Consider the following 25,862-nt stretch of genomic DNA (forward strand, 5'->3'; position numbering starts at 1 on the left):
TTTTGGATAAACAGTTCCTTTCATTTTTACCAAACTGGCATTGAGAGCCACAATTCCTAACACGGCAGCAGGCGAAGACAAACCGTAGAACAAAAGGCCCCAGGGAAGGGGGTTGTTTTCTGTAACATATGCACATTTGAATAGGTTAAGGCTTTTTATTCGCTCCTGGATTGTACTAAAAAAGCCAGTGCCTTGAATCCCAGGAAGCTCTCCACACACCTGCTTCTTGTTACTGGTGACAATTAGCTTTACCCTAGACAGTGCACGCATGTCCAGTAAGCACCCTGTCACTGAGCCTCTGATAGCTGGTTCTTTTTAAAAAAATTTACTGAATTTATTGGGGTGACATTGCTAAATAAAATTATATAGGTTTCAGGTGTACCATTTTAAATACATCATCTGTATATTGTGTGTTCACCCCCGCCGTCAAGTCTCCTTCCATCACCATTTATCCCCCCTATACCATCTTCCACCGCCCCCCATCCTCCTTTCCCTCTGGTAATCATCACAGCGTTATCTGTGTCTATGAGGGTTTTTTTGCTTAATCCCTTCACCTTTTTCACCCAGCCCCCGACCCCCCTCTGCTCTGCCAGCTGTCGGTTTGTCTGCCTATGAGCCAGTTTCTGTTTTGTTCGTTAGTTTATTTTGTCCATTAGATTGCACATGAGTGAGATCACATGGTATTTGTCTTTCTCTGGCTGGCTTATCTCACTTATCATGATGTTCCCCAGCATGGATGCACTTGGAATGGTTCTTAACCACTGGCACAGCCTTCCATGTGGGAGAGAGCTTTCCTCAACTTAGGAATGGTTTCTCTTAGGAAGTTCAGCCAGGTCAGGGCTTAAGCTTCTCTAGCATTTAAGATGTCCAGGTGCCTTCTATTAAGAAAACCATGCCAGGGCAGCAAAAACACCCTGCTCTTACAAGGCAAGGATGTTACCTTTATTTTCAGCTCCCATTTCAATGGGAATATGCTCATTTGAGTTGACTAATCCTTTCATTTAGGCATCTGCATTGTGCTTGAGAAGCCGTGACCCGGCAACCCCCGTTTCTACCGACATCTACATCTTGTTCTTGGTCCTGGGTTGCCTGACTCAAGGTAGCACAGGCATGCACAGTTCATGTTTCATCCATGATTCTCTGGCGGCTGGTGTTTTCCAGGCAGGGGAGAGGGGGGTGGTTTTGAAAATACTAGCACAACTCCCAGGAATCGTGGGAGCTTTTTTCCCACCCGGAAATAGTCAGTCTCCATTTGGAAGTGTCATGTGGTCAAGTCGCAGGCTTCTCCAGCAGCCTAGATATTCCGGTGTTTCTTACTGAGGGCACCATGGAGGCCAGCTGAAAGGCCTCGCCCTGGCAAGGCAAATATGTTTATCTTTTTAAAGCTCAGACTTCGGAGGGAACGTGCATTTGAAAAGCTTGTGCATATAACTAAGCATCTGCACTGAACTGCAAAAACCAGGGCCTGGGACTCCTGGCCTTTCCCAACACCTGCCAATTGTTCCTGATCCTGGTTAATATGATCCCAGGCAATACACACATGTAGAACACATTTTGTTGGTGATTCCCTGGCAGCTGGTGCCCTGAAGACAGCTGGTCCCAACCACCTGCACAGCCTATAAAGAACGAGGGAGCCTACCCCAGCTCAGGGGTGGTCAGTCACCATTTAAAAGTGCTCCATGTTTAGGTGCCGGGCTTCTCCAGCAGTCAACACTTTCAGGTGTCTCTTATTAAGAGAAACATGTCTTGCCAGGTGAAAGACCCTGCCATGGCAAGGCAAGGATATTACCTTATTTTAGCTCAAACTTCAAAGGGAACATGTGCATTTTAATAGATTAAGACTAAATTATGAGTCAGAACTGCACTGGAAAAGCAGGAACTTAAAACAGTCAGCCTCTTCTAAGACCTGACTCTTGCTTATGTTCCCCAGAGCCTTGACTCAAAGAGGCACCCACATGCACAGTAATTGGTCAGTGTGTTACAAGCAGAGAAGTTAGGGCCAGTCCCCAACCACTTACACTGCACCCAGAGGTCCTTGGAGCCTTCCCCTACCCTATGATGGTCAGTCTTTATTTGAATGGATGTTTAGCAAGTTTCCAGGTTTGTTGGGATAGCTAAGTACAAAGGAAAAGAGGTGGGTGATGTGTTGTATCTAACATAGCTCTATTAGATGTGGAAATGCTCAGAACTTGATTCCTCCACAAAGAAAAAGATGAATAGAGTGTTTATCTAATATTCTGGCCCCTGATACTGCACTAGACAACAGAGAGAGCAAAATATTATGGGCTCCTAAAAAAAGAAAGAAACCAGTAAATTCCTCTAATTAGAAATATATTCACACAAGCCCAGAACATAAACATTTATAGAAAAGTCAAAGGAGCTCCCAGAATGTCAAGCTGAACTGATGAATGAAGTTCTTTCCATTGCAAAGCAAGTCCGTAAAGAATGTGACAGGAAGCTGTTTCTTCAAATGTACAGACATCAATGTTAAGCTACAACAAGTACAAAAAACAGGGAAACATGACACAATCAAAAGAAGAAAATAAGCCTTCAGTAACAAACCTTAAAGAAATGTAGATCTATGAATTAGGATAAAGATTTTTTAAAAAATATTTGTTTTAATAAAGCTCAATACATTACAAAATAACACAGATATGCATTAAATAAAATTACACAATACATGATCAAAATGAGAATATCAGCTAAGTGATGTGAGTTATTTAAAAGAACAATAGAAATTCTTGAAGACAAAAATAAATTAAAAATTTCATGAGAAACTTCAAAAACAGGCTTAATGTTCAGAAGAAAAACTATCAAACTTAAAGATATCATTGGAAACTATCCAGTCAGAGGCAAAAAAACAATAAAGAATGAAAAAGAAAGAACAAAATAATATGGGACATATAAGATACCATCAAAAATCATATACACATTATAGTGACCCCAGAAAAAGAGAAAATTGACAGATAGATTCTATAAGAAAATAATGACTCCGTGGCTGGTGTGTCTCAGTGGATTGAGCACTGGCCTGTGAACCAAAGAGTTGCCAGTTTGATTCCCAGTCAGGGCAAATGCCTGGTTTGCAGTCTAGGTCTCCAGTCGGGGGCACACAAGAGGCAACAACACATTGATGTTTCTCTCCCTCTCTTTCTCCTCCCTTCCTCTCTGTCTGAAAATAAATAAAATCTTTAAAAAAATTAAAAAGAAAATAATGACCAAAAACATCCCAGGTCAGTAGAGAAAAATGGACATTCAGACCCATGGAGCCCAAAAGAATTTAAATAGAATGGACTTAAAGAATGTTATGCAGAGATATATTATAAATAAATTGTGAAAAATCATACAAAGAGAATTTTTAAAGCATCAAGAAAAACTGACTTATCATTTGCTAAGGAGCCCCTATAAGAGCTGCAGAGTAGGTGGAAGCTGCACTCACCTACTCCCAGCTGTAAACCAAATTTACAGCTAAATTATAGAGCAATCAACCTGAATAATCAACTGAAGGCTAGCTGAACTGAAGTGTTATAACCAAGGATTTACAGAAGAAGCCACATAGAGGCTGGTAGAAAGGGTGGAGATGCAGAAAGGGCTGACCTCCCGCACCCACGTGCAGCAGCTGAGAAGCTGGAGTGATAGCTCAGCTGCAAAATTCCTTCCCCCCAGGAGCATGTGGCCTCAATCCCACACAGGGGTGCCCAACTCAGAGCAACAGAGATGGGAAGAGGAGCAGGTATAGCATCTGGTGGTGAAAATCAGTGGGGATCTAGTCCATCTGGGAGAGAAGAGAGTCTTCTGGAGACCCAGACACCACCTTCCTGGTGGTTGGCATGTAGTTAGCTAGTTATTAATAAAGAGGGGAGGCAAAGGGGGTCAGACACTGAGCTTACTAAACTAAGGAGCTGAACAGAATATATAATAAATTGGGAAGCTGAATCAGATGTTAGGACAGCATTCCATTCAGCTTGATTTACTAGGAAGCTAGAGCATTTACAGACTCATTTGCATGCTCCAGGGGACCACCGCTGAAGAGTCTTGATCCTACACGCAGGCAGGGAAGCTTCCCAGCATACTCAAGGGTACCCAGGGTGCTCAAGCTGCCAGCTGCGTACTGGATTATCGAGGGGAGGAGGAGGAGAAATTCCTCTGCTGAGCACATGCACGGTGGAAACCAGATGATGTAACAGAAAGTTTAACGTGTACAGTAGGAGTCAAGATGGTGCAAGAGGAGGTGCTTCTACCATTCAGACATGTGCAGTAAAAGGAAAACTGGTGACATGAAGGGCTGAAGTCTAGCCTTGGACAATCTAGGAAGAGAATCAGATTGGATAGGGCACAGGGAACCCCCGTAGGTGCGGGAAAGGGACTGGTTAAAGGGAGGGCCAACTCAAGCCCAGAATAAAACAAAGTGGGTTGGATGATTTGAATGGCACCTTGTTCATTACCAAGAATGAAGAAGATATATGGAGGATTATTAGGAGTCTCTGGGCAGCTGCTGATAGAGACTGCCATCCCCTACATCCCTGAGGTTGTATCATTTCACTTCACCCCAATAAAATCTTACCACTATGTTCAAACTTCTCTTTGTGTGTGCCCTTTGAAATTCCTTTCTCAAGACAGAAAAAAAGCCCACTTTCACTGGCAACGCAGTGACCAGCACACCTATTGTTACAGTACCAGCCTGGGAGTGCACTGCTCAGTCCACTGACTGCTGGCGAGGCCTCTCTGCTGTGCTTGATTCCTGTGGAAGGGTCTGCTGGCTGCATTCCGCAGTGATGTTTAGGGTGCTCTTTTTCTTTGGAAGCTCTTAGCAGAGACTCAGTGACTAAACTGTGTGGTGTTGGAAAGGGACCAGTCTTCCTCACCTTGAATGCAGAGCCAGTGCCCTCCTCCCCATTCTGTTGAATCACCTGGCCAGTGCAGGCCTGCTGAGTTCAGCTGTGTAGGCAGAACAGACCTAACACACATCTATAGAACATCCCGTCTGACAGGAGTAGAATGCATATCCTACTCAACTGCACACGGAACAGTTTCCAGACTAGAACATATGATAGGACCCATAACAGGTCTTAGAAAATTTTATTTTTATTTTCTATTATTGATTTTACCTTTTTTACTTACTTATTTTTATTGATTTTTTTCCATTACCACTTATCCTCCTTATATCCCCTAGCCCCCAATCACCACACTGGTGACCATATCGACAAGCCTGTTTTCGCTTTTGTTCAATCCCTCCACCCCCTACCCCCCATTGGCTGTCATCCTGCTCTCTATCTGTGAGTCTATGTCTCTATTTTGCTTGTTAGTTCAGTTTATTCATTGTATTCCTAATTGAGTTTATTGGGGTGATAATGCTTAATAAAACTATATAGGTTTCAGGTGTACAGGTCTATAATATATCATCTGTATATTGTATTGTGTGTTCACCAACCAAACTCAACTCCCCTTCCATCCCATTTATCCCCTCATACCCTCTTCTACCGCCCTCACACCCCTTCCCCTCTGGGAATCACTATTCTGAGGTTTTTTTTTTACTTTATTATTATTGTTTACACTATTACAGATGTCCCCGCTTGCCACTTATTTTGCCCTTTTCCCCTACACCCCTGCCCCTCTTCCATCTGGCCATCATCACACTGTTGTCTGTGTCTATGGGTCATGCATATATATTCTTTGGCTAATCTCTTCACCTTCTTTTAGCCAGTCCCCCTCCCCCACACCCCTCTGAGATCTGTAGTCTGTTCCACGTATCCATGTCTCTGTCTCTATTTTGTTTGTCAGTTTATTTTATTCATTAGGTTCCACATGTAAATAAGATCATATGGCATTTGTCTTTCACTGACTGGCTTATCTCACTTATTGAAATCATAACAAGTATCTTTCTACCACAGTGTTAGGAAACTAGATATCAACATGAGGAAAGCTGAAAAAACTGTAAATATGTGGAAACAACAACACACGCCTAAACAACCACTTTATCAAAGAAGAGATAGCAAGGGAAATAAAAAATTATCTCAAACAATTTAAAGTGGAAACATAATATACTAAAACCTAGAGATGCTGTAAAAGCAGTACTGAGAGGAAAGTTTATAGTCATAAGTGCATATATTAAGAAATGAGAATGCTCACAAGCAATCAACCTAATTTTACACCTAAAGGAACTAGAAAACCAAGAATGCATTAAAGCCAAAGTTAGCAGAAGCAAGCAAATAATAAAGATCAGGGTGGACAGAAATGAAATAGCGACCAGAAAAACAATAGAAAGTCCATGAAACTAAGACCTGGGTTGCCAAAAAGATAACAGAAGTGACAGGCATTTAATAAGACAAACCAAGAAAAAAAGGGAAAGACAAATAAAACAATAAAAGAGAAATTACAACTGACACTACAGAAATGCATGGTATCGTAAGAGACTACTATGAACAATTATATACCAAGAAATTAGATTACATGGAAGAAATAGATAAGTTCTTAGAGCCATCCATCCTGCTGAGACTGATCCATGAAGAAACAGAAATACTAAACTGACCAATAATGAATAAGGAGATTGAATCACTAATCAAAACCACCCAACAGAGAAACCTTCAGGAATAGACAGCTTCACTGGTGAATTTTAACAAACATTTTTAAAAAAAGTTAATGCCACTCTTTCTCAACTCGCTCAAAAGCTTGAACAGGAGGAAATGCTTTCACACTCTTTACAAGGGAGCATTACCCTGATACCCAAAACCAGATAAGGACACTACAAGCAAAGAAAACTGTAGACCAATATCCCTGATGAACATAGATGCAGAGATCAACAAAATATTAGAAAACCGAATTGATAGCCTCATTAAAACATTTATAAACCATGACTAAGTGGAATTTATCCCTGGGATGCAAGAAAGGTTCAACTGATGAGGGTTCAACTCTGCAGCATTGATTCTGGCAATGATTTTTGGATATGACAACAAAAGCATAAATAGCCAAAGAAAAAAATCAACCAGTAGGACTACATCAGTCTTGAAAGATTCTGCACTGAAAATAAAACAATTAACCTACAAAATGATATATTTGCAAGCCATTTATGAAAAATAAACTAATACCCAAAATTTATAAAGAACTCATACAACCCAATAACAACAACAATGAAAAGAAGTGGTTTGGTTTAAAAATGGCAGAGGAACTAAATAGACGTTTCCCAAGAAATACTCAAATGGTTAACAGGCACATGAAAAGGTGCTCAACATGACTAACCATCAGGGAAATGCAAATCAAAACTCACAATAAGCTATCACCTAACACTTGTAAAAGTAGCTATTATCAACAAGATTAGCAGTAACAAGTGTGGGTGAAGATGTGGAGCAAAACAAACCCTTGCACACTGTTGATGGCAGTGTAAGCTGGTTCAGCCATCATGGTAAATAGTGTGGAGGTTCCTCAAAAATGTAAAAAGACACTCTTTGGCTGAAGAACAATCAACAAAAGGAAGATCATCAGTGGAGGCTGGATGAGTTCGCACAGTGAGAAACCATGGAAAGCAAGTATTATACTCAGTGGCAGGAAATGGGAAGGGGGAGCGATTCTGGTAGTAGTGGTCATGAGTGGTCAAGGGCAGCTCTAAACACACCAAGTCAAAGAGAAGCCAAAGTATTCCTTTAATATTTATTTAATCAAACTTTTATTAACATTTACTTAAGTAAAGGTAAAGAGTTAAATTAAGAGTAGTAGAGTAGGTGGGCTCAGAGTTTCTCTCTAAAGGCAATTGGTCTTTGTTTCATAGAAATGATGTGGGGTCAGGGTGGGAAGGGTCGATGTATGTTAAACCAGGAGAAGGAGTTTCCACATGAGCAGCAGGAATGAGTTCTGGAGGTACTTGGGGGGACTTCAAAATGCGTCCTCTTCCTAGATGCCGGTAAACAGTCTCAAAGGTTACAAGCTACAGGTCAACAAAGCCTCTGACAGAGTTGGTCACCAGCGATGGGCAAGGCCAGTTGATCCCAAAGAGGCAACTGACATCTTGAGCAGGCTGGCCGCCCTTGTGCCCAGGGAAGAGCTGCTCAGCTCTCTTAGCTTTTGCACAGGTCCTCACTCTGGGGTGCGCCCCTCTCTGGGGACATACAGGAAGTTACAGGCCACATATATGGGGAAGGCCACATCTTGGTTCTCTAGGTTCATTATCTCCAGCTCTTCATCTCTTCCCAGGGAAAGCACCTGGTATTCTGTGCCCTTCCTGAAGGTGGCTCTTCCAGTGGTGTCCAAGGAAACCACGCACAGGCGGAAGGCGACCTTTCTCTGCCACAGTAAGCTGACCCCGAGGCCGTGAGACTTGTTCTTGGCACTGCGCTTGAAGATGATGCGTTGGTTGGCATAGCACACCACCAAGTCCCAGCCAAAGTTGAAGCCAGCCCACCGCCAGCTGCACCGCATTTCCCTAGGGAGGTGGTGCCCGCACCGCATGCTGTTCCTGGGGCAGTTGGGCACATGGACGTCAGTGGGCCCAACCCCCTTGCTTTGCTCAGCCCGGACCAAGGCAAGCCACTGGTCTTTGTATACTGGGGTCAGCCATGCGGGCGGGATCAGTGCATCCTGGTCAATGATGCGCGCTGACGGCAGGTCACAGATGATGTAGGCCAGTCGCAGATGCTGGAACACAGGCACGAAGACTCCGCCCTCCTGGGTTTCCAGGAAAGGGGTGCCTCCTGACTCCCTCTTGGACCTTGCAAGCCATAAGTTGGCGTGGGGCAATAAGGCTCTGCGGGAGCCATTCCACGCTGGCTGCAGCTGCAAGTACATCCACTTTTTCAGCATGGAGTACACATCCATCTCTACATCCATCACTAAGAGCTCTGAAGAGGCAATGAGCTCTTTCATGATATCCGGGCTGAGTTGACGCAATAATAGCTCCTCATTGTGGTAAGTCATCAGGTTGTCCAGCAGCCACTGGAAGCACACGGTCTTGATGTTTGGGAGGCCGTAGCTCTCGGCAGAGTGGTAGTAGCTGCATACGGTGTGCACACTGACAGTGTCCTTCATGACCTCCCCACACTCTTGAATCAGCTCGTCCAGCTGCAGCATGCTGGCCGTGGCCAGGATGGACACGACGCGTCTGGGTGGAATGAGCACGGAGCTTTGGTACAGGGAGCTTAAAGCCTCGTGCAGGGCCTCCCGGTCAATGTTCTCGTCAGGCATCTGCAAGTCTATGGTATTCATGGTTGCTTCCCTCCACGCACCACTGAACATGCTCGCGAAGTAGCCTGACTGGCACAGGTAGACCTTGTGCAGGTTCCACACCTCCCCCAGCGCCCGGATCTGCACATCGCTGCCTTCCCCCATTAGAAAAAGTCTCTCGTAAACAGAACTTGAAGTACCTCTGGAGCGCTTCCGGGGGGACTCTTCGGTGGGAGGCCCTCCTGAGTCCATCTTCCGTCTGAGGCCGCCCTGACTGGTGGAGGGTCCGGCCTCTTCGCTCTCTTCTTCCACCTGGTCAACCACTGCCAGGGCTTCCCCTGCCATCTCCGCCTCCTCACCACCGGCCTCCGGCTGCTCTGGGACACGTCTTTCCCAGAGCCGCCCCAGAATCCGACTGCTTCGCGCCCCTACAGCCTGTAGGTGTCTCCACAGCAGGCGCCACAGACACGCCCCCCTCTAGGAGAAGCTTCACTGGGCACTGGCTCAGCCCAGAGTGCTTCTGGGTACGGCGGGAGTCGGCTGGCGCGCCCCCTAGGGACCCACGTGAGAAAAGGCTTGTAACCAGGAAGAACACGCTGTGCGCATGTCCTCCTGGGGAGAATCGCTCTGGTGCCCCCTTCACTTCCGGATGATTGCATAGTGACCCTTTGCGTGCATTTCCGGTCCTTTCAAGAACACAGCTCGCATTGGCCCACCTAAAACATTACGTGATCATTTGGGGAGGGATTCCATCTTTTTTCCTTCACGGAAACACCAGCTTCATTTATTCAGGGAATATTGAGGGAGCATCCAGTGTGAGCCCCGGTTTGTGCCGGGCACTGGGAATGTGAAGACAAGCACAACATAGGCGCACAGTGAACCGAGTTCTCGTACACATGACTACCGTACCCTTGGGAATTTGGGGGAATCCAGGCGCACGGAGGAAGGATGTCAGGGCTGTGTCCTCCAGAGGCACCTGCTGAGTCTTAAGGGGGTTGTTAGGCAGCTGAGGTGTAAGACTGACCTTCACTCTGTGACTTTAAAGGATATCTGAACCTCTTGAGCACTCAGTTTCCCCAACGGCAGGGAACTAAGAGACTTCGGAGTCAGCCAGTGTGCAACATTCATCCTGGGAATGACATCTTGATGCCAGGTTTGTCTTCCAGGCACCCGAATGTCCCTCATTAACGTCTAAGGCATTCTCATCCCTTGAGGCGGTGAAGCCATGGTCTGCGACAAAGCTGGTCATATCTGCCCCAGGCTTGGCTTTGCTCTTTCACTTTATTTTGTAAATGGTGTTTCTGGTTATGAAACCTTTTAAAACTCTGTGTGTGTGTGTGTGTGTGTGTGTGTGTGTGTATTGTGTCCAAATCAGCTGCTTTTGGGCTTATGCCTGTCTTTTAAATACACAACATGAGATTACAAACATCCTAAGTTCCCAGAATACCTTCTTAGCCTCATGTAAGTTTTTCCCTCCCCACCTGTTTGTCCATGTTGAGCCCTCTGCCTCTGGTAATTTCCGTTTCTTGCAAACAACTACCCAATTCTCAAAGTCTGAGATATGGCTCAAAAACCACTTTTTCTCAGACCTCCAAGACATGGAGACATACATCTTTCCTCAACTGCAATCCTGTTACGCCTTGATCAAACATGCATCCCATACGGCTACAGGACTCGAGGTGACCAGCACCAGGCACCAGGCCAAGCCCATAACACATTTACAAGGAGGGAAAATGAAGAATGAATGAAATGCCTTTTCAGTTTTGAGGAATATTAAATACTGCACAGATTCTAAATACTCTAAACAAATTTCTGTTGCTGAGGGAGTCTGGGCCTTTTAATAGCAAGGCAAGTGCAACATGAGGGAAAATACAAACATCTTCTGAAGTAGTGGTATGATTTATTGAAGAGATACAAATCCAAGAAATGTTATTTTAATTACAAAAAAACAAAACAAAACAAAACTGAAACTCTATGATGCAAGGGAGACTTTTAGATCATTTGACACTACCTAAAGTAGAACATTCCCAAAATTTGTATATTACAGTATAACGTTATGTTTCATTTTAAATATTCTGTATGGGACTCTACAGAGGGGATGATTAAGAAGGTCTAAATAAAGTCTGTTGTAGGAAAATATGTTGAGAGTCTATAAAAGAGAGGGAAATATATAGCTTAAGGCCTCAGCCTCCAGAATTGATTGGCACCGTAAGAGAAAGGGTCATTCCCCAGAGGCTCTGGAAAGGAGACCAGGTGGGAATCCTTGGTTGTGCTGGGTCTGGATGAGTGATGAAGGGAGCTCTGCTTATTCAGAAAGACATGGCTCCGAGCTACACACCCAGTGAGAACACTTAGATGAAGCAGAGGTTGAAATGGTTGACCAAACATTAGTCACATTAATTTAAAAACAATTGTAGTTGCTATACAATTAATATGAAAGATTAGCTTTCCTTTTTGCAAAAGTGAAAGGTGCTTATAATCAATCTCAATTGTCTCATGTAGTTCCTAAGAGGCTTTTTTTTTCAAGTATGGGAAGGCTAAAGGGATTTAAAAACAGTGATATGTGAGGATTCAGTCAGAGACAATCAATTAAAGTCACAAGAAACTGTTCCAGGATGGGTTTCACAGGAATTCAATAGACGTGCAAGGAACCAGAATTCCATATCCCTACCATCCAGCTGAGTTGTCACTATGTGCGCAGACCACGCGCAGCTACTACTACTGCTCTGCATCAGGAACACGTGCCTCCACTGGCTGTTGGCCAACCTGGTGATCCCATGTAGTGAGGAGCTAGTGCAAGAAGGGTGGCAATATACACAGGAACGAAATAGAGCTTATGGTCCAGGCAACAATTTTTTTCAACTGAAATTATTGGGGTCATATGGGTTCACAAAACCATCCAAGGTTTCAAGTGTACCACTCAATAAAACATCACCTACACACTGCATCATGCACACCTTTCCACCAGCAGAGTATCTTTCTGTCCCCATTTCCCCCCTTTTTGCCCACTTCCACCTAACCTCAACCCCCTTTTTCTCTGATGTTCACCACTCTGTTGTCTTTCTGTTATATATACACAGGATCCAGCACAAATAACATCCCCTTTTTATTACAAAATCTTTTATTACAAAATCACAAGCATGTAATTTTGTAACAACAATATCACACTCAAGCACACCATATGACATTTTAGGTGAAATATTAAAATTAAAACTACAAAGCCCTGGATGTTGTGGCTCAGCAAATTGAGTGCCCACCTGTGGGCTGTAGGCTCACAGGTTCAATTCCTGGCCAGGGCACATGTCTGGGTCATGGGTCGGCTCCCCAGTTGGGGGTGTGCGAGAGGCAACCAATTGAAATTTCTTACACTTCACACCAATGTTTCTCTCCCTCTCTTTCTCCCTTCCCCTCTCTCTAGAAATAAATAAATAAAATCTTAAAAAAGTAAATTAAAACTATAAATCATTACTCCCATATTATTACCCTACCAACCACACTCAAGCAGGTATTACTTCTGGCAGACCCTATATATATACTGTGGTGTGTGTGTGTGTGTGTGTGTGTGTGTGTGTGTGTGTGTGTTTACTTAATCCCTTCACCTTCTTTCATCGAGCTCTCCAACGTCCCTTCCATCTGACAGCTGTCAGTCTGTTCCATGTATCCATGCCTGTGTTTCTGTTTTGTTTGTCATTATTTTGTTCATTAGATTCCACATATAGGTGAGATCATATGGTATATGTTTTTCCCTGACTGACTTATTCACTTAGCATAATAATCTCCAGGTCCATCTATGCTGTCGCAAAAGGTAAGATTTCCTATTTTTTGTGGCTGAGTAGTATTCTGCTGTGTAAAGATACCATAGACAACCAGGAATATGCTACATGGCTAGGCTCTTATTTAAAACTGAAGGAGAAATAAGGAGCTTCTCAGACAAAAAAACCTAAAGGAGTTCATGACCATAAACCAAATATTACATGGAGTGTTAAAGAAACTTTTCTAAGGAGTAGGAAAAAAAATAAAAAGAGGTACATAAGTGTGTGTAATAAAATGGCAAGAAATATGTACTTATCAATAATTACTTCAAATGTAAATAGAGTAAATTCTCCCTTAAAGACACAGTGCAGTTGAATGTGTAACAAAACACTACCCATACATATTCTGTCTATAAGAGAACTATTTCAGGTTGAAAGACACACAGACTGAAAGTAAAGGGGTAGAAAACGAACATGGGGAAAAAAGCTGGGGTAGCAGTCCTTACATCTAACAAAATAGACTTTAAAACAAAGGCAATAATAATGGACACAGAAGGACATGACATAGCAATGAAGGGATGAATGAAACTAGATAATATAACCCTTGTAAACACCAATGCACCCAACATAGGATACCCTAAATATATAAAGTGAATCGTGATAAACATAAAAGTAGAGATTGACAGTAATACAGTCATAGTAGGGGGCTTTACCACTTTGTTGACATCAGTGGATAAATCTTCCAGAGTCAAATTCAAAAACAAAAACAAAAACAAAAACAAAAAAACCCCAGGCGTCCTTAAATGACACACTAGACCAGATGGACTTAACGGACAGTTTAAGAACATTTCACACTAAAGAAGCAGACTATACATTTGTTTTCAAGGAATGGAACAATGTCCAGGCTAGAACATAAGTTAGGCCACAAAAAATGTGTCTCAATACATTTAAGAAGACCTTCTCTGACCTCAATGGTATGAAACTAGAAATCAATTACAAGGAAAACTGAAAAACACACAAACAGATGGAGGCTAAATAGCATACTATTAAATGGGTTAACAATGAGATAAAAAGGAGAAAGCCTACATTTTGTGATAATTTGAAAAACTAAAAACTTATTATTATATAAACTGTAACACACACCCACAGACACAGTATACCCTTATGTGCCTATCAGAATGGCTAAAGTTAAAATGTCAGTTTTATCAAGTGCTGGCAAAGATGTGGACGAACTAGAACTTGAATATACTGCTTGTGGGGCGAGGGGGCGCGTGCAGAGTGGTACAGCTACATTGGAAAAGCGTGGGGTGACTTGTCTTAGTCCACAGGCTGCTCTAAAGAAACTAATGCAGACTGGACAGCCGATAAGAGACATGTATTTCTTCCAGTTCTGAAGGCTGGAAGGTCCACGATAACGGAGCCAGCATGGTCCTGGTTTGGTGAGGGGCCTCTTCCTGGCTGGTCCCAGGCGCCTTCTCACTGTGTTCTCACATGGTGGAGCTAGCTCTCTGGAGCCTCTTTTACAAGGGCGCTAATGCCGTCCATGAAGGTTTCCCTATCATGACCTAATTACCTCCCAAAGGTCCCACCTCCTAATACTGTCACATTGGGCATTAGAGTTTTAAAATACGGATTCATGGGGGAAACAAGCATTTGGATCATAGCAGGCAGTTTCTTAAACTACCACACATACAGCTATTACGTGATTCAAACATTCTAGTGCTAGGAGTTTACCCAAGACAAAGGAACGCCTATGTACAAACAGTGACTTGTATATGAATGTCCAGAGAAGCTTTGTTTATAATAACCAAATAATGGAAACATCCCTAATGCCCAACACACAAATGGATAAACAGACTGTGGCATTTCCATATAACAGAATGCTTGCAGCAATAAAAGGAGCGAACTACTGATGTGTGCCACAACATAAACAGATCTCAATATGCTGAGGGAAAGAAGACAGAAAAAAAAATGAGTATATACTCATCGATGAAATGTGTGTGAAATTCCAGAAAAGGCTACATCAGTGGTTGCCTGGGGACTGGAGGGAGTTAGAATAGGCAGGAGACAGGGACTGCAAAAGATTAGGAGCAAGCAGTTGATCACATCAAACATCACATTGGTAGTCATCCCTCGGATCTTGCTTCATACAAACCCTCCATCCAGAAGCCTCAATATTTATGTTTGCCTCCTGCCCAGCAGGAGACATCTCCACCTCGCTCAGTCCTGCCACCGTAGTAATAAAGGCTCTGTCCAAGCTCCCCTCGCTTTGCTTCTCCCTGCAAGTGATCCCACATGGCACCGCGTGCTGTGCCATGCTTTTCATTCTCTGAGCAACTGTGAGTATTACGCTCTTCTTTCAAAGGCAGTTGGCTTCCTTTCTGTCCTCTTACCATACCCGACTGAAACAAATTCTGGGTCCATTTTAAAACAGGACACCAGCAAGTCCAAACCCTGTCGGCTGGGATGGCAGGCTGGGGCCAGAAAAGAGCTGATGCTGCAGAATCCTTCTTGATCAGGGCAAGGTTTGTTCACGCCTTCCGCTGAATGGATTATGCCCACATGCATTGAGGGGGTGCCACCTGCTTCACTCAAAGGCCACCAATTTAAATGGAAACACTCATCCAAGATACTCATACAGAAACATCCAGGATAAACTTGGACCACACAAGTGGGAACAGTGGCCCAGCCAGGTTGACATATACGATTAACCATCAGAAGTTCACCCCTTATCACCGTGGTACCCACGTGCCTTTCCTTAAACTGTAATTAATCCCCAAATAAAGACAATGACAAGTTGTACTTCCGCCTAGGAGGATACAACTATCCTGTGCACAAATGAACACACCCTACCCTTTTCACAAGAGGCTGCAAAGTCCTTGGGTGATGTTACTCTCTCCTTGATATCCTCGAACTCAGGGATTTTCAACCGGTGTGCCGCCAGAATTTTTAAGACACGCAGCACCTGACTACTTAGTCAAGGGCACTGACCTCTTTTCCCTTAGATAAATTTAAAAGTGACAACATCCAACACAACAAAAGCCATCTAGTGTGAAGGAATCAAAATTATACCTATATTTTTTTGTCAGATCGGCAAAAAGTATATTGTTTTTTTGGTGTGCTACAGAATTTTAATAATGAGTTCACGTGTGCCATCAGATGAAAAAGGTTGAAAATCACTGCCCTAACTTACTTACTATGATGCAAATTTGACACTGCTTAAATAACATGATACTGGGTCAATATATCTTATAAGACAGGGCAATCGCAAGGGAGGAAAAATTTATTGAGTAGACAGGAAGGTACTTACTTAGGAACATATTCATAACAAAACAAGGAAGAAATACTCTTAACAATTAGTCTCCCTTTTTGAAGCTGGTCATGTGGTCATGGCGGGTATTTATAACTACCTTCATCTAGTACACTCCATATTCCCTTTACCCTCAGCAACCACCTCAGCTAGTTATGGTTCTTTATCTGGTAGGGTGCCCTGGTCCTTCATTCCTGAAGGGAAGGGTCGGGACCATTGGTAACCCTGCCTAATTTGATTGTTATGGTTTCCCATTGAGTTTAATCACAGGGCATGCTATTACTGAGAGATGCCTTAAGGGATTGCCTGCATTCCAGACATACTCTACCATACCTCTCTTGCGGACAGGCAGTCTTAACTTCCACTTGGTTGTCAGTATCGATAACCTCAGTCCCTCCTTTCTTTGCCTGTTGATTCAGAGGCATCGGAAGTCCAAAGAAGCCAGAAGGCAGAATGGACTTTCAATTCCATGGAGTCACTTTTGTGTCTCTTGGTGCAAGAATCTCTCCCTTTGGAACTGAGACCTCTAGCTAGCCCTGAAGAACATCAGGTAGTGGGGACAGGGAGCCCACTTTGTGCTAGTGGGTCATTAGGTGTGACAGTGAGTGGTCCCACACCAATTTCACCCTTTGAATCCTAGGCCCATAAACCCAACGTATGGCAGAAACAGCACCATACAGTTCTATCCAGAAAGTATCCAGCCACACAATATGAAAAAATAGAGACATGTATTGAGGAAGTACAAGATACAATAAACATTGTCCATAGGACAATGATGTCTCAGTCCCCTTCAAAGTAGGCACCTTGGGACCTAACACAGTTCTCCCAATCACCATCAGCTGCCCCATCATATTTTCCTGAATCCCATCAGTGGTCTGAAATCTCTTCACTTTCCAAGGTGATTTTACTTTTGGGAAAAGCCAGAAGTCTGCGCTGTTGGGAGGCTGAGTCACCTGGGTGATTTGATGTTTCACCAAAATACTCTGCATAAGGTGTGATGCCTGAGTGGGTGTGTTGTCGTGATGAAGTTGCCAATTACCAGTTGCCCATAACTGAGACTGTTTTCATCATATTGCTTCTCTCAACTGATGAAGTACATTGAGGTAGTGCCCCTTATTAACTGTTTGTCCCTGAGGGGCATACTTATGGTGGACAACACCTTCCCATTCAAAAACCACAGTTTCCATGGTCTTGATCTTGCTGTGACTTTGCTATGCCTTCTTTGGCTGTGGAGAACGAGGCGACTTCCACTGGGATGACCAAGCCTTCATTTCTGGATGATAGCCATAGACCTGTGATTCATCTCCAGTTATGACCTTGAGGAAATCTGGTTCATTGGTAGCAGTTGAATCAAGTCATTAACAACTGCACCATGATGTTTTTTCTACTTTGGTAGCAGAAGCTGCGGAATGAATTTTGCCACGACACGTTTCATGCCAAGATCCTGAGTCAAAATATCAGGCACAGTAGTTTTTGGAATCCCCAGATCAGCTTCTAGTTCTCACACTGTTAGTTGCTCATCTTTGTTGATTGCAGCCTGTACACATTCAACATTCTCAGGTGTTCTGCTTGTTGTAAGCTTTCCAGAACATGGATCACTTTCAACAGGTTCTTGACCATCGTTGAAGTGTTTGTGCCACAGTTTTCTTTGCACTGCACTCATTGCATTGTCCCCTGAAAGCCTTCTGAATCATCTGAATAGTTTCCACGGAGGAATGTTCAAGCTTAACATGAAATTTGATGCAGATTTTTCGTTTTACTTGCTCCATCATTTGGAATGCAATGGACACACAGTACACATGATCACTCAGTGGCATCTGCCACCCCACTGACTACTATACTGAAGTTGTTGTTCACGCATGCACATTCCAATCCACTCTCCTTGGCTGCCAGGTTACATCGGTGTTGTGCAAACAGTTCTTGTTATATAAACAATGGATGGACTTTTTCTGGACAGACAGCATATATTGGATGATGAATCAGAGTATATGTAACTGCCTGGGGGGTCTTGATCTAGCCCTGCAAGGTATTGCCACCCAGCTGGTGCTGGATCTGAGCCTTCAGACAGCCTTTTGTAGAGGGACCTGATCTCCCCTATATTCCACAGGTTTTGGGTCTATAAACTGTCTCAAGTCTGGGAATTGATTCAGGAGCTGTGACTACCTGTTATTTTTTTTCTCAAGTTAGACTTTTGTTCCCTAAGCTAGAATTTTTTTCTGGTAATACAGATCAAGTAAGAATTTAGTAGGCACCCTACATACTTCTTTCAAGTAACAAAGTCATGATCAGCTAGGCAACTCCAGAGGTCTCTTGGAGTCAGGTGATTCTGACTCTGCTTTCCCTCTGCTGGCCATTATGGGAAAAATGCCCACCTTACCTCAGGAGGTTGAGTGATGCCACTTGCCTCTGCCACCTGGAGATACAATTTACTCCCATTGCCTGTAGGGCCCCCAATTCTGTGGCAGTGGTTCCCACTCTAAGTTCTTGTCTATAGAGAAGAGCGATCATGGAGCTCTTCAAGGGTGCTAGGGCTCCCCTCACATTAATTCCCCACAGCTGTGGTGAAGGATGTGCCCTGCGACCCTCCCAGGATGGGGGAGCAGGTCTTAAGTACCAAATGCACTCTACCACTCCAATCTCCCCAACTCCTTGAATCCTTTCTTCAACAGTAAAGCAAGGGCAGGCCTGGCATTTCCAGGTCACATGCTTTTGGCCACATTTCAGGCTGTGTGTTGGCTGACCCATCAAACAAACTTATAGAACCCTTCCTAATGCTCCGAGCTGCAACAATAAATGCAGAATCTCTGCTTAGTGGGCCCTTGTCTGTAAACTCCTCCTGATCCAAATTTACGTTCCTTCCAGTGCTATCCCACACCCTTAACATCCAGCCCCATCCATGGCTCCCTGTCTCTGCCTGTATAAATCAGAAAAGTCTGGTAGCTCTTTTGGAACACAGCACACCTCCTCGTGGGTTACACTTGTTGCCTCCCTTCAAGGGCCCTTCTGCAACTGCAGTCCTGTTTCAGGTCTGGAAGCAGAGCGCGGGGCGTCCGGAGGAGCAGCAGCGGTGTCCTTCAAGGACATTTCCTCGGGGGAGGCCGTTACACTTCCCTCGGGCAACTCAGAGCCCCTCTCCTGGACTGGGGTGGAGAGGCAGCATCTATGGGGTTTAGAGAGGCTACTTCCTCTGGTCCGTCCGAGGATGACCCATGAGTGTCTAGGAGCTCAGTTCTCCCAGTGTCATCAAGGTTTTCCCTCATGTTCCCATTCCTCCCCAATCTATGCCTTCACTTTTATGGTAGCTACAGTGGGAGTTCGGGAATCCAATTGGCATTGTACTTCAGCCACTCACTGAACGACAGCCTGGGTTTTGCTTCCAGCCAGCTCGGCCTCAAGGCTGCAGCAGAGAAGCGTCTCTTTCAGGGCAGACATAGAAGCTTTCAGGTCACCGAAGCAGTGCTTGAGCAGGGTATTGGCATCTCTGAGCTCAGCCTTTTCTTTTCCCACGTGGTTCAGTGCCAGGAGGACAACCAGACATTCTCATTATACTCTTTACTTTGACAACACTGTCTTAGAGTACCATATACATGCTCACTCAGTTCCTTGCCTCTTACAAGTGCTTGACGGAGAGCATCCGACGGTGAGATTTTGTGTGTCTCTACGGCCACATCACGCCGCCGACGATCAGGGGGCTCTTGACTGCTGCAGTGCAGTCGTTAGTGCCTTTAAATATAATCACACTCAAGAGCCAAATCGAGAACCCACAGCCAGTTTAAAAACTCAGTATTGAGATTCTGTTCTTTAGAAACAGCCCGGGTACCAAAGTTTGCATGAGACGGGGTTCTCCAGAGAAAGAGAAGCAAGAAGACGCACGCGTGTGTGTGACTGCACACTCATGGAAGGAGAGAGACAGAGACAGGGAAACAAAGACACAGAGAGATTGATTTCGGAGAATTGGCTTGTGCCCTTATGGAGACTGGCAAGTCCACATCCACAGGACGTGCTCACAGCCTCGCTACTGGAGGCAGAGCCCAGGCTGCAATGTACGCCCAAAGGCCGTCAAGCTGGAGACACAGCAAAGGGCCCATGGTGCAGATGGACTCCAAGGGCCATCTGCGGCAGAATGCCCTCTGGCTCGGGGGAGGTCAATTTTTGGTTCTGTTCCGACCTTCACGTAATTGGAAAAGGCCCACCCTCATTATAGATGGCAATTCACGTAAAGTCAACGGATTTAAAATTTTTCACCCAAAAGCACTCACACAGAATCATCCATGATAATGTTTGATCACATACCTGGGCACCATGGCCCTGCCAAGTTGAAACATAAAATTAACCATCACAGTTTCTTTATTTTAGTCTTTTCTTTTTCCTTCCCTTTTCATCTCTTTCTTTTTAACACACATACTGTTATATGGCAAGATGTTTACGGCTTATGGTTTACATAATTTATTTTGTTCACATGAAGTATGCTACATAATTGCCAGCACAACTTTAAGGGCCAGATAGGGAAAACATCTACATTTTCTTTTTACATGCGACAAGACGACATCTCACAAAGGTGATGTGATTTGCTTGAGGCCAAACAGACAAACTTAGGCCATTCCAGAAGTCAAACCCAGACCTTCTGGGTTAAGATTCCTATCCCTTCCAAATTATTTTTAGCTCCAAAAACCTCAGCAGAGAATGCATGGAAGATTGCAACACTGCCCATATTTTAAACCACTTCTTGACATCCATAGCATTCCTGAGTCGCCCTGGCTTTTTCCGTGTGCTGTGTGCATGACGTGGGGCAAGGGTAGGCATTCCCGGCTCCATTTTCTAGGTCTCCTTCTATTTTTTCTGTCTGTATTGTGTTATCTTTCTGTTGCCTTGGACAGTAAGCAGCACTGGAGAGAGGCTGGCATTGATGGTGTGGTTCTAGCAGGAACAAGACGGATGAGGTCCTTCTTTGTATTTAGCCGCTGACCTTTCAAACAGGAGCCGCCAGTGAATGGGTAAGAAAAGAGGCCCGGATGCATTTTCATCCCCTGGTGAGGCTGCCGACTTGTTTACTCCTCAGCTTATATAATGGTATTATTACCTTTCATTGTGGGCCCGGGTGGACTCTGCTCGTTCAGCCCCATTTTGTGGCTGAGGCAGCAGAGATTTTATTTTTAAGTGATAAACCCATGGATCAGACAGTATACCTTAAACCTGAATTAACCTCGTGCTCTTAACTCATAACAATGAAATACTATGCTTCATAGGATGAATGAAGTGCAAAGTAGAAACAAAGAGATAAGCAGAGCCCGATGGTTTCCATAAAAATGATACAGTGGGCTCAGCAGATTAGACCTTAGGCTTGAACTAGTAATTTATACCATATATTTTCTTCACAAAGCCTTTCTTCTTGCATGTAATGCACCCCACCCGGGGAAGTTGAATGGTTCTCCATGATGGCTCCAGAGCACTTTCCTGTAGAGCATGAAAACAACAGCAGGGGACTCAAGAGCAGGTATCCAGTCCAGCTCGGGGAATCTCCTTGGAACCTGCTGCATGCCTGGCACTGGGCCTGCCGCTGTCCGGAATTCAAGGATGCGGCCACTTTGAGGGGGGAAGAGGCATCGATTTAACCCACAAGCGCATGTCTGTGGTGGCCCCTCATACAGCCAGCACTGTTCCAGGCACTGTGGTACTCGGACAGGAAAATGAGAGAAGGAGTCAATATCCACAATCGCTCGTGGCCTTCCAATCCAGCTGGGAATGACCGTGAGACAGAAAACAGGAGCCACAGGAAAGAAGCAGGGTCGCCATTCATCGTCAGGCTGTAAGTGCAGCTCGGTTTCTGAGCAGAAAGACATCCAGGCGGCCTGGTGCATTTGGAATCGGCGGGGCGGGGGGCAGGAAGGAATTGCAAACCAGGGAGCAGAAGGACGAGTGAGATTCATCCAGACAGAAGAGAGGAGAAAACTTACCCCGAGCAGAATGAGGGAACAGCGAACAGCCCCGAGGTGGGAATGGGCGTGGCCGACGCGGGCAGCAGCAGGGAGACGAGAGAAAGGACCGTTGGCCGCATCAGGGGCGGCCTCACGGGGCCACGGAGAGCGCAGTGGGCTAGCGGTCAGCGGGCCGGCGGGAAGGTCCAGCGGTCCTGTCCTGGCTGCGCGCTCGGTGCATGGGTGGCCTCGGGTCGGTCAGGGAGCTGCTCCCTGCCAGCTCCCCCGGCTTCGTCCCTGTGACCTGAGGATACGGACAGGAGTGGGCCGCCCTCTCCCGCTTGTTGTGAAAACTGCGAGAGATGGTGCCCGCAGCATGTTTTATAACAGTAAAGGGAAAATCCAGACCCTTTCCCTCTTGCAGTGCACCAGCACGGGGCACGAGTGGCTCCTGCGCGAACGGGCCGAAGGGCTGGCTTTCTTCGGGGCTGCAGGCCGAAGGCGACTGTGTGGGGCGGGGGGCCGGGGGCGGCGGGTGCTCATTCATTGATAGGAAGACAATTTCTGCCCGTGGAGAGTGCCACGCCCGGAGTCTGGGCGCAGCGGAGACAGGGGAGCTCGGCAGCGGTGACTCCTGGGTTCTCCGCCGGGCTGCCGAGGCCACGACCTCTCTCAAGGCGGCGGCTGGACCCCGACGTCAGATGACACGGGTGACGGAACTCTGCGTGAAGACCGGTGAGGGGTGCGGGCAGGAGACCTGGAGCTGGAGGGAGCCCTATCTGAGGCAAGCTTAGGGTTCACCTCATACTATTTGAACCGAAGCGGTAGCCTCCTTTTTCGGGGCCCCCGTTCCCTCTTCTGCCAGGGGAAGTACAAAGAGCAGCAGGCCCACTGCCTTGCAGAGCGGGTTGTTGCAAGGATCCAATGCACGCGCCCGACGGGAGAGGTGTCTGTAAGCTCTCAAGTGGCAGGGCAGCGTGGCTCGTTTTCCTCACCGATCAGTGAAAACTGCGTGTTCCGATCAGGGGCAATGGGCTCCTGGAGCATGCTCTGCCCTCCCGGGGAAAGGCTCAATCGCAGAAGGCGAGCTGTTCCTTAGCGCGGTATCCTGGGCCGGCAGCGGTTTGCAGTAAGAATCACAGGCCGCACGCTGGCACCTGGGCTCATGGGGGGTCGCCTGCAGGGACGCTGGCCGCGGAGCTGGACGGAGGCCCTGGGGCAGCGCGGGGCCCGCCGTCCTGCCGCCGCCCGGAGAGGAATCGCAGACGAGGACTCAGGCAGGGTCAGAGCTCCATCCCGGTCGGCGTCGCCACGTTCCCATCCGGAGCGCGCTGACGTTAGGCCCGACGCTTGGAGTCTCTATATAATTCAGTGTGAAGCTCCTCTTAGGATGAAGATCAAGGAGCTATTTGAAAAAGGGAAACGTTCGCACCTGCAGTCAAACACAAGGGAGACCTGCCTGCGCTCCGCCCGGGCCCTTGGTTGACGGACGCGAGGACCCCGAGGTCAACGGGGTTCCCACGGGCGCGCGGCCACTGCCGTGTTCCCGGTGAGGGGCACCGGCTTACGAGCCTCCCACCAGCCTAGACGAACCTGCACCAGTGTGACGTCCTGCCCGTCCAGCCGTCTAGGCCTGCCGGGCTTCCCGGGTCGCTGTGCAGGAAGACGAAACACACACACAGGGAAACCCGAACACCCGAACGGCAGCGGGCGTCTTTCATTGCATGCGGTGGCCACGTGGCCTGAAGGTGCGCAAAATGCCTCCCTCCCAGACACGGTCCGCAAGGCCTGGGAGGAGGACCCGGGTTTTGCCAGCGGGCCACGAGAGGGTGCCCTCGGAAGGCCGGCTGTGCATCTCGCCAAGCGACGCCAGGGCCGGAAAGCGCGCTCTCACTTTGCACGCACTCGGGCAGGCGGGAGAGTCTTCACGAACACCGCTCCCCGGACCTTCCTGGGGGCCTCTTGTCCACGGTGCGCCAGGAGGTGCTGGAATGTGGCCTCCGGGCACGTGGCAGGACACCTGGGTCCCGCCCCCTCGCTGGTGTGGCCTCTAGAACGCCCATTGTGATGTCAACAGCAGCCACGCCCTGTTTCCCAGGACACGCCCCAGACCACTCCCAGGACTCTCAGAGCCCAGACCCAGAGCCCTTGGCCCTGACCAGGGACTATCCTAGAGCGAGTGCCCTGCTCCCAGAACTCTCCGCTGACTCTTGTGGGAAGACTGCCCTTACTCTCTCTGAGAATGGAGAGAAAGGACGACCTAATGAGTGAGGCCGGAGAGGCTGCCCTCCGGGAGCTGGCTGTCTCGGTCTCCCGCCGGGCCGCACAGAAAGACCTGTTGTCCTTGGGAGGTGGAGACTGTGCCTGGGCCCTAGTCACCAGCAACATCGGTGGAGACCGGGCCCCGGAAGCCATGGCGGCAGCAGGCGCCCCGGGGAAGGCGTTCAAGAAAGTCATCGCCAGGAACGTGAGTGGATCCGTCAAGTGGTACAACGTGAAGCGCGGGTACGGCTTCATCAGCAGGCACGACACCGAGGAAGAGGTGTTCGTTCACCACTCGGCCATCGCCCGGAGCGGCCCTCGCAGGTACCAGCGCGGTGTGGGCACCGGGGAGGTTGTCGAGTTCGACGTGGTGCAGGGCGAGCGCGGCACCGAGGCCGTCAACGTGACCGGGCCAGCTGGCGCCCCGGTGAAGGGCAGCCGCCTCCACCCTGGCGTCAACATCCACCCTGGCGCGCTGCACCCTAGCCGTGGTTCCAGCGGCATCAGTGGTGCTGAAGAGGACGTCGTCGTCGACAGCGACAGAGGCAGAGAAGACTTCGCCACAGCCCAGGGCCAGGGGCACCACCTGCCCGGCCACCCCCAAGCCCAGCGACGGCGGCGCTTCCCGCCCTTCCGCAGGTCCCCAGGTGCCACGCGCCGCACTGCCAGCTTCGCTCCCGCCAATGACTCGCGGGAGGCGTACCAGCCCGCGCCCGCCCCAGAAGCAGGGCCCGAGTGCACACCACCGCGCCGGGGGCACGGCCCCAGCTACCGGATGAGCCGCCCTAGGGGCCGGGGTGGTCCAAAGCCCTCACCGGACCTCGCCCAGGAGCTGGAGGCAGAACAGGAGGAGGAGAGCACGAGCGACGCCATCGGCCTGCAGCAGGAGCCCCCGCCCCACTACGCATCCTGCTGCCCCAACGACCCGCACGGTCTCCATTGTCCGCAGCAGCCGCCTGACGAACAGGGCCAGAAACCTTCCGAAGAAGGAGAGGGCAAGATCGTGAAAGGCCCTGCTGGGAAACCCGATTGCGCCGCCGAGAAGACCGGCGCCTCTGAGGGGGAAGTCGCCTTTGCAAAAGCCCCCTCTGCTGCTCAGGCCCAGTAACAGCCCCGCTGCCTCCCGGGGACTCCCTGCTCCGGGCTGCAGGGGATGTCCCCTGGCGGAGATCGATGGTCCCCTTCGGCTCCCGCCATCCAAACATCCGCACGGACTGTTAGATTTGCGCCCTGAGAATAATCCGTACCCCTTCCCCAAAGTTTGAGGATAAACGGCAAGACCTCTCTATTTCCAAACTCCACTCTCTTCCCATCTGCCGCGGTGGTCTCCCCACACACGCACACAGACACGCCTCTGAGTCCATTCTTGTAGATTATCGGACCAGGGTCGCAGCTGGGATTCTCCATCGCCGGGTGAACGAGGTGCAGCAGTCGAAAGTCATTGTGTGTAATGCAAAAGCAAACGTGGTCTGATAT

The 25,862-nt window shown here is 47.3% G+C and overlaps 2 protein-coding genes across 2 annotated transcripts; one reads left to right on the forward strand and one right to left on the reverse strand.

Moving 5' to 3' along the window:
- Positions 1 to 8,064: 8,064 nt before the first annotated feature.
- Positions 8,065 to 10,640, reverse strand: LOC129071096 (germ cell-less protein-like 1). Its single transcript, XM_054574227.1, has 2 exons — positions 10,629 to 10,640; positions 8,065 to 9,582 (listed from the first exon to the last, which is right to left on the reverse strand). The coding sequence occupies exons 1-2, from the start codon at positions 10,638 to 10,640 to the stop codon at positions 8,065 to 8,067; spliced, it is 1,530 nt and encodes a 509-aa protein (XP_054430202.1).
- A 13,726-nt stretch (positions 10,641 to 24,366) lies between these two features.
- On the forward strand, positions 24,367 to 25,494 carry LOC129071097 (Y-box-binding protein 1-like). The gene has a single exon (XM_054574228.1). It carries the CDS (start codon positions 24,367 to 24,369, stop codon positions 25,492 to 25,494), a length of 1,128 nt encoding a protein of 375 aa, XP_054430203.1.
- Positions 25,495 to 25,862: the final 368 nt, after the last annotated feature.

The sequence above is a fragment of the Pteronotus mesoamericanus genome, unplaced genomic scaffold (genome assembly GCF_021234165.1).
Source record: "Pteronotus mesoamericanus isolate MK-2021 breed Mesoamerican mustached bat unplaced genomic scaffold, CSHL_Meso_final contig_256, whole genome shotgun sequence".
In the NCBI taxonomy this organism is placed as follows: Eukaryota; Metazoa; Chordata; class Mammalia; order Chiroptera; family Mormoopidae; genus Pteronotus; species Pteronotus mesoamericanus.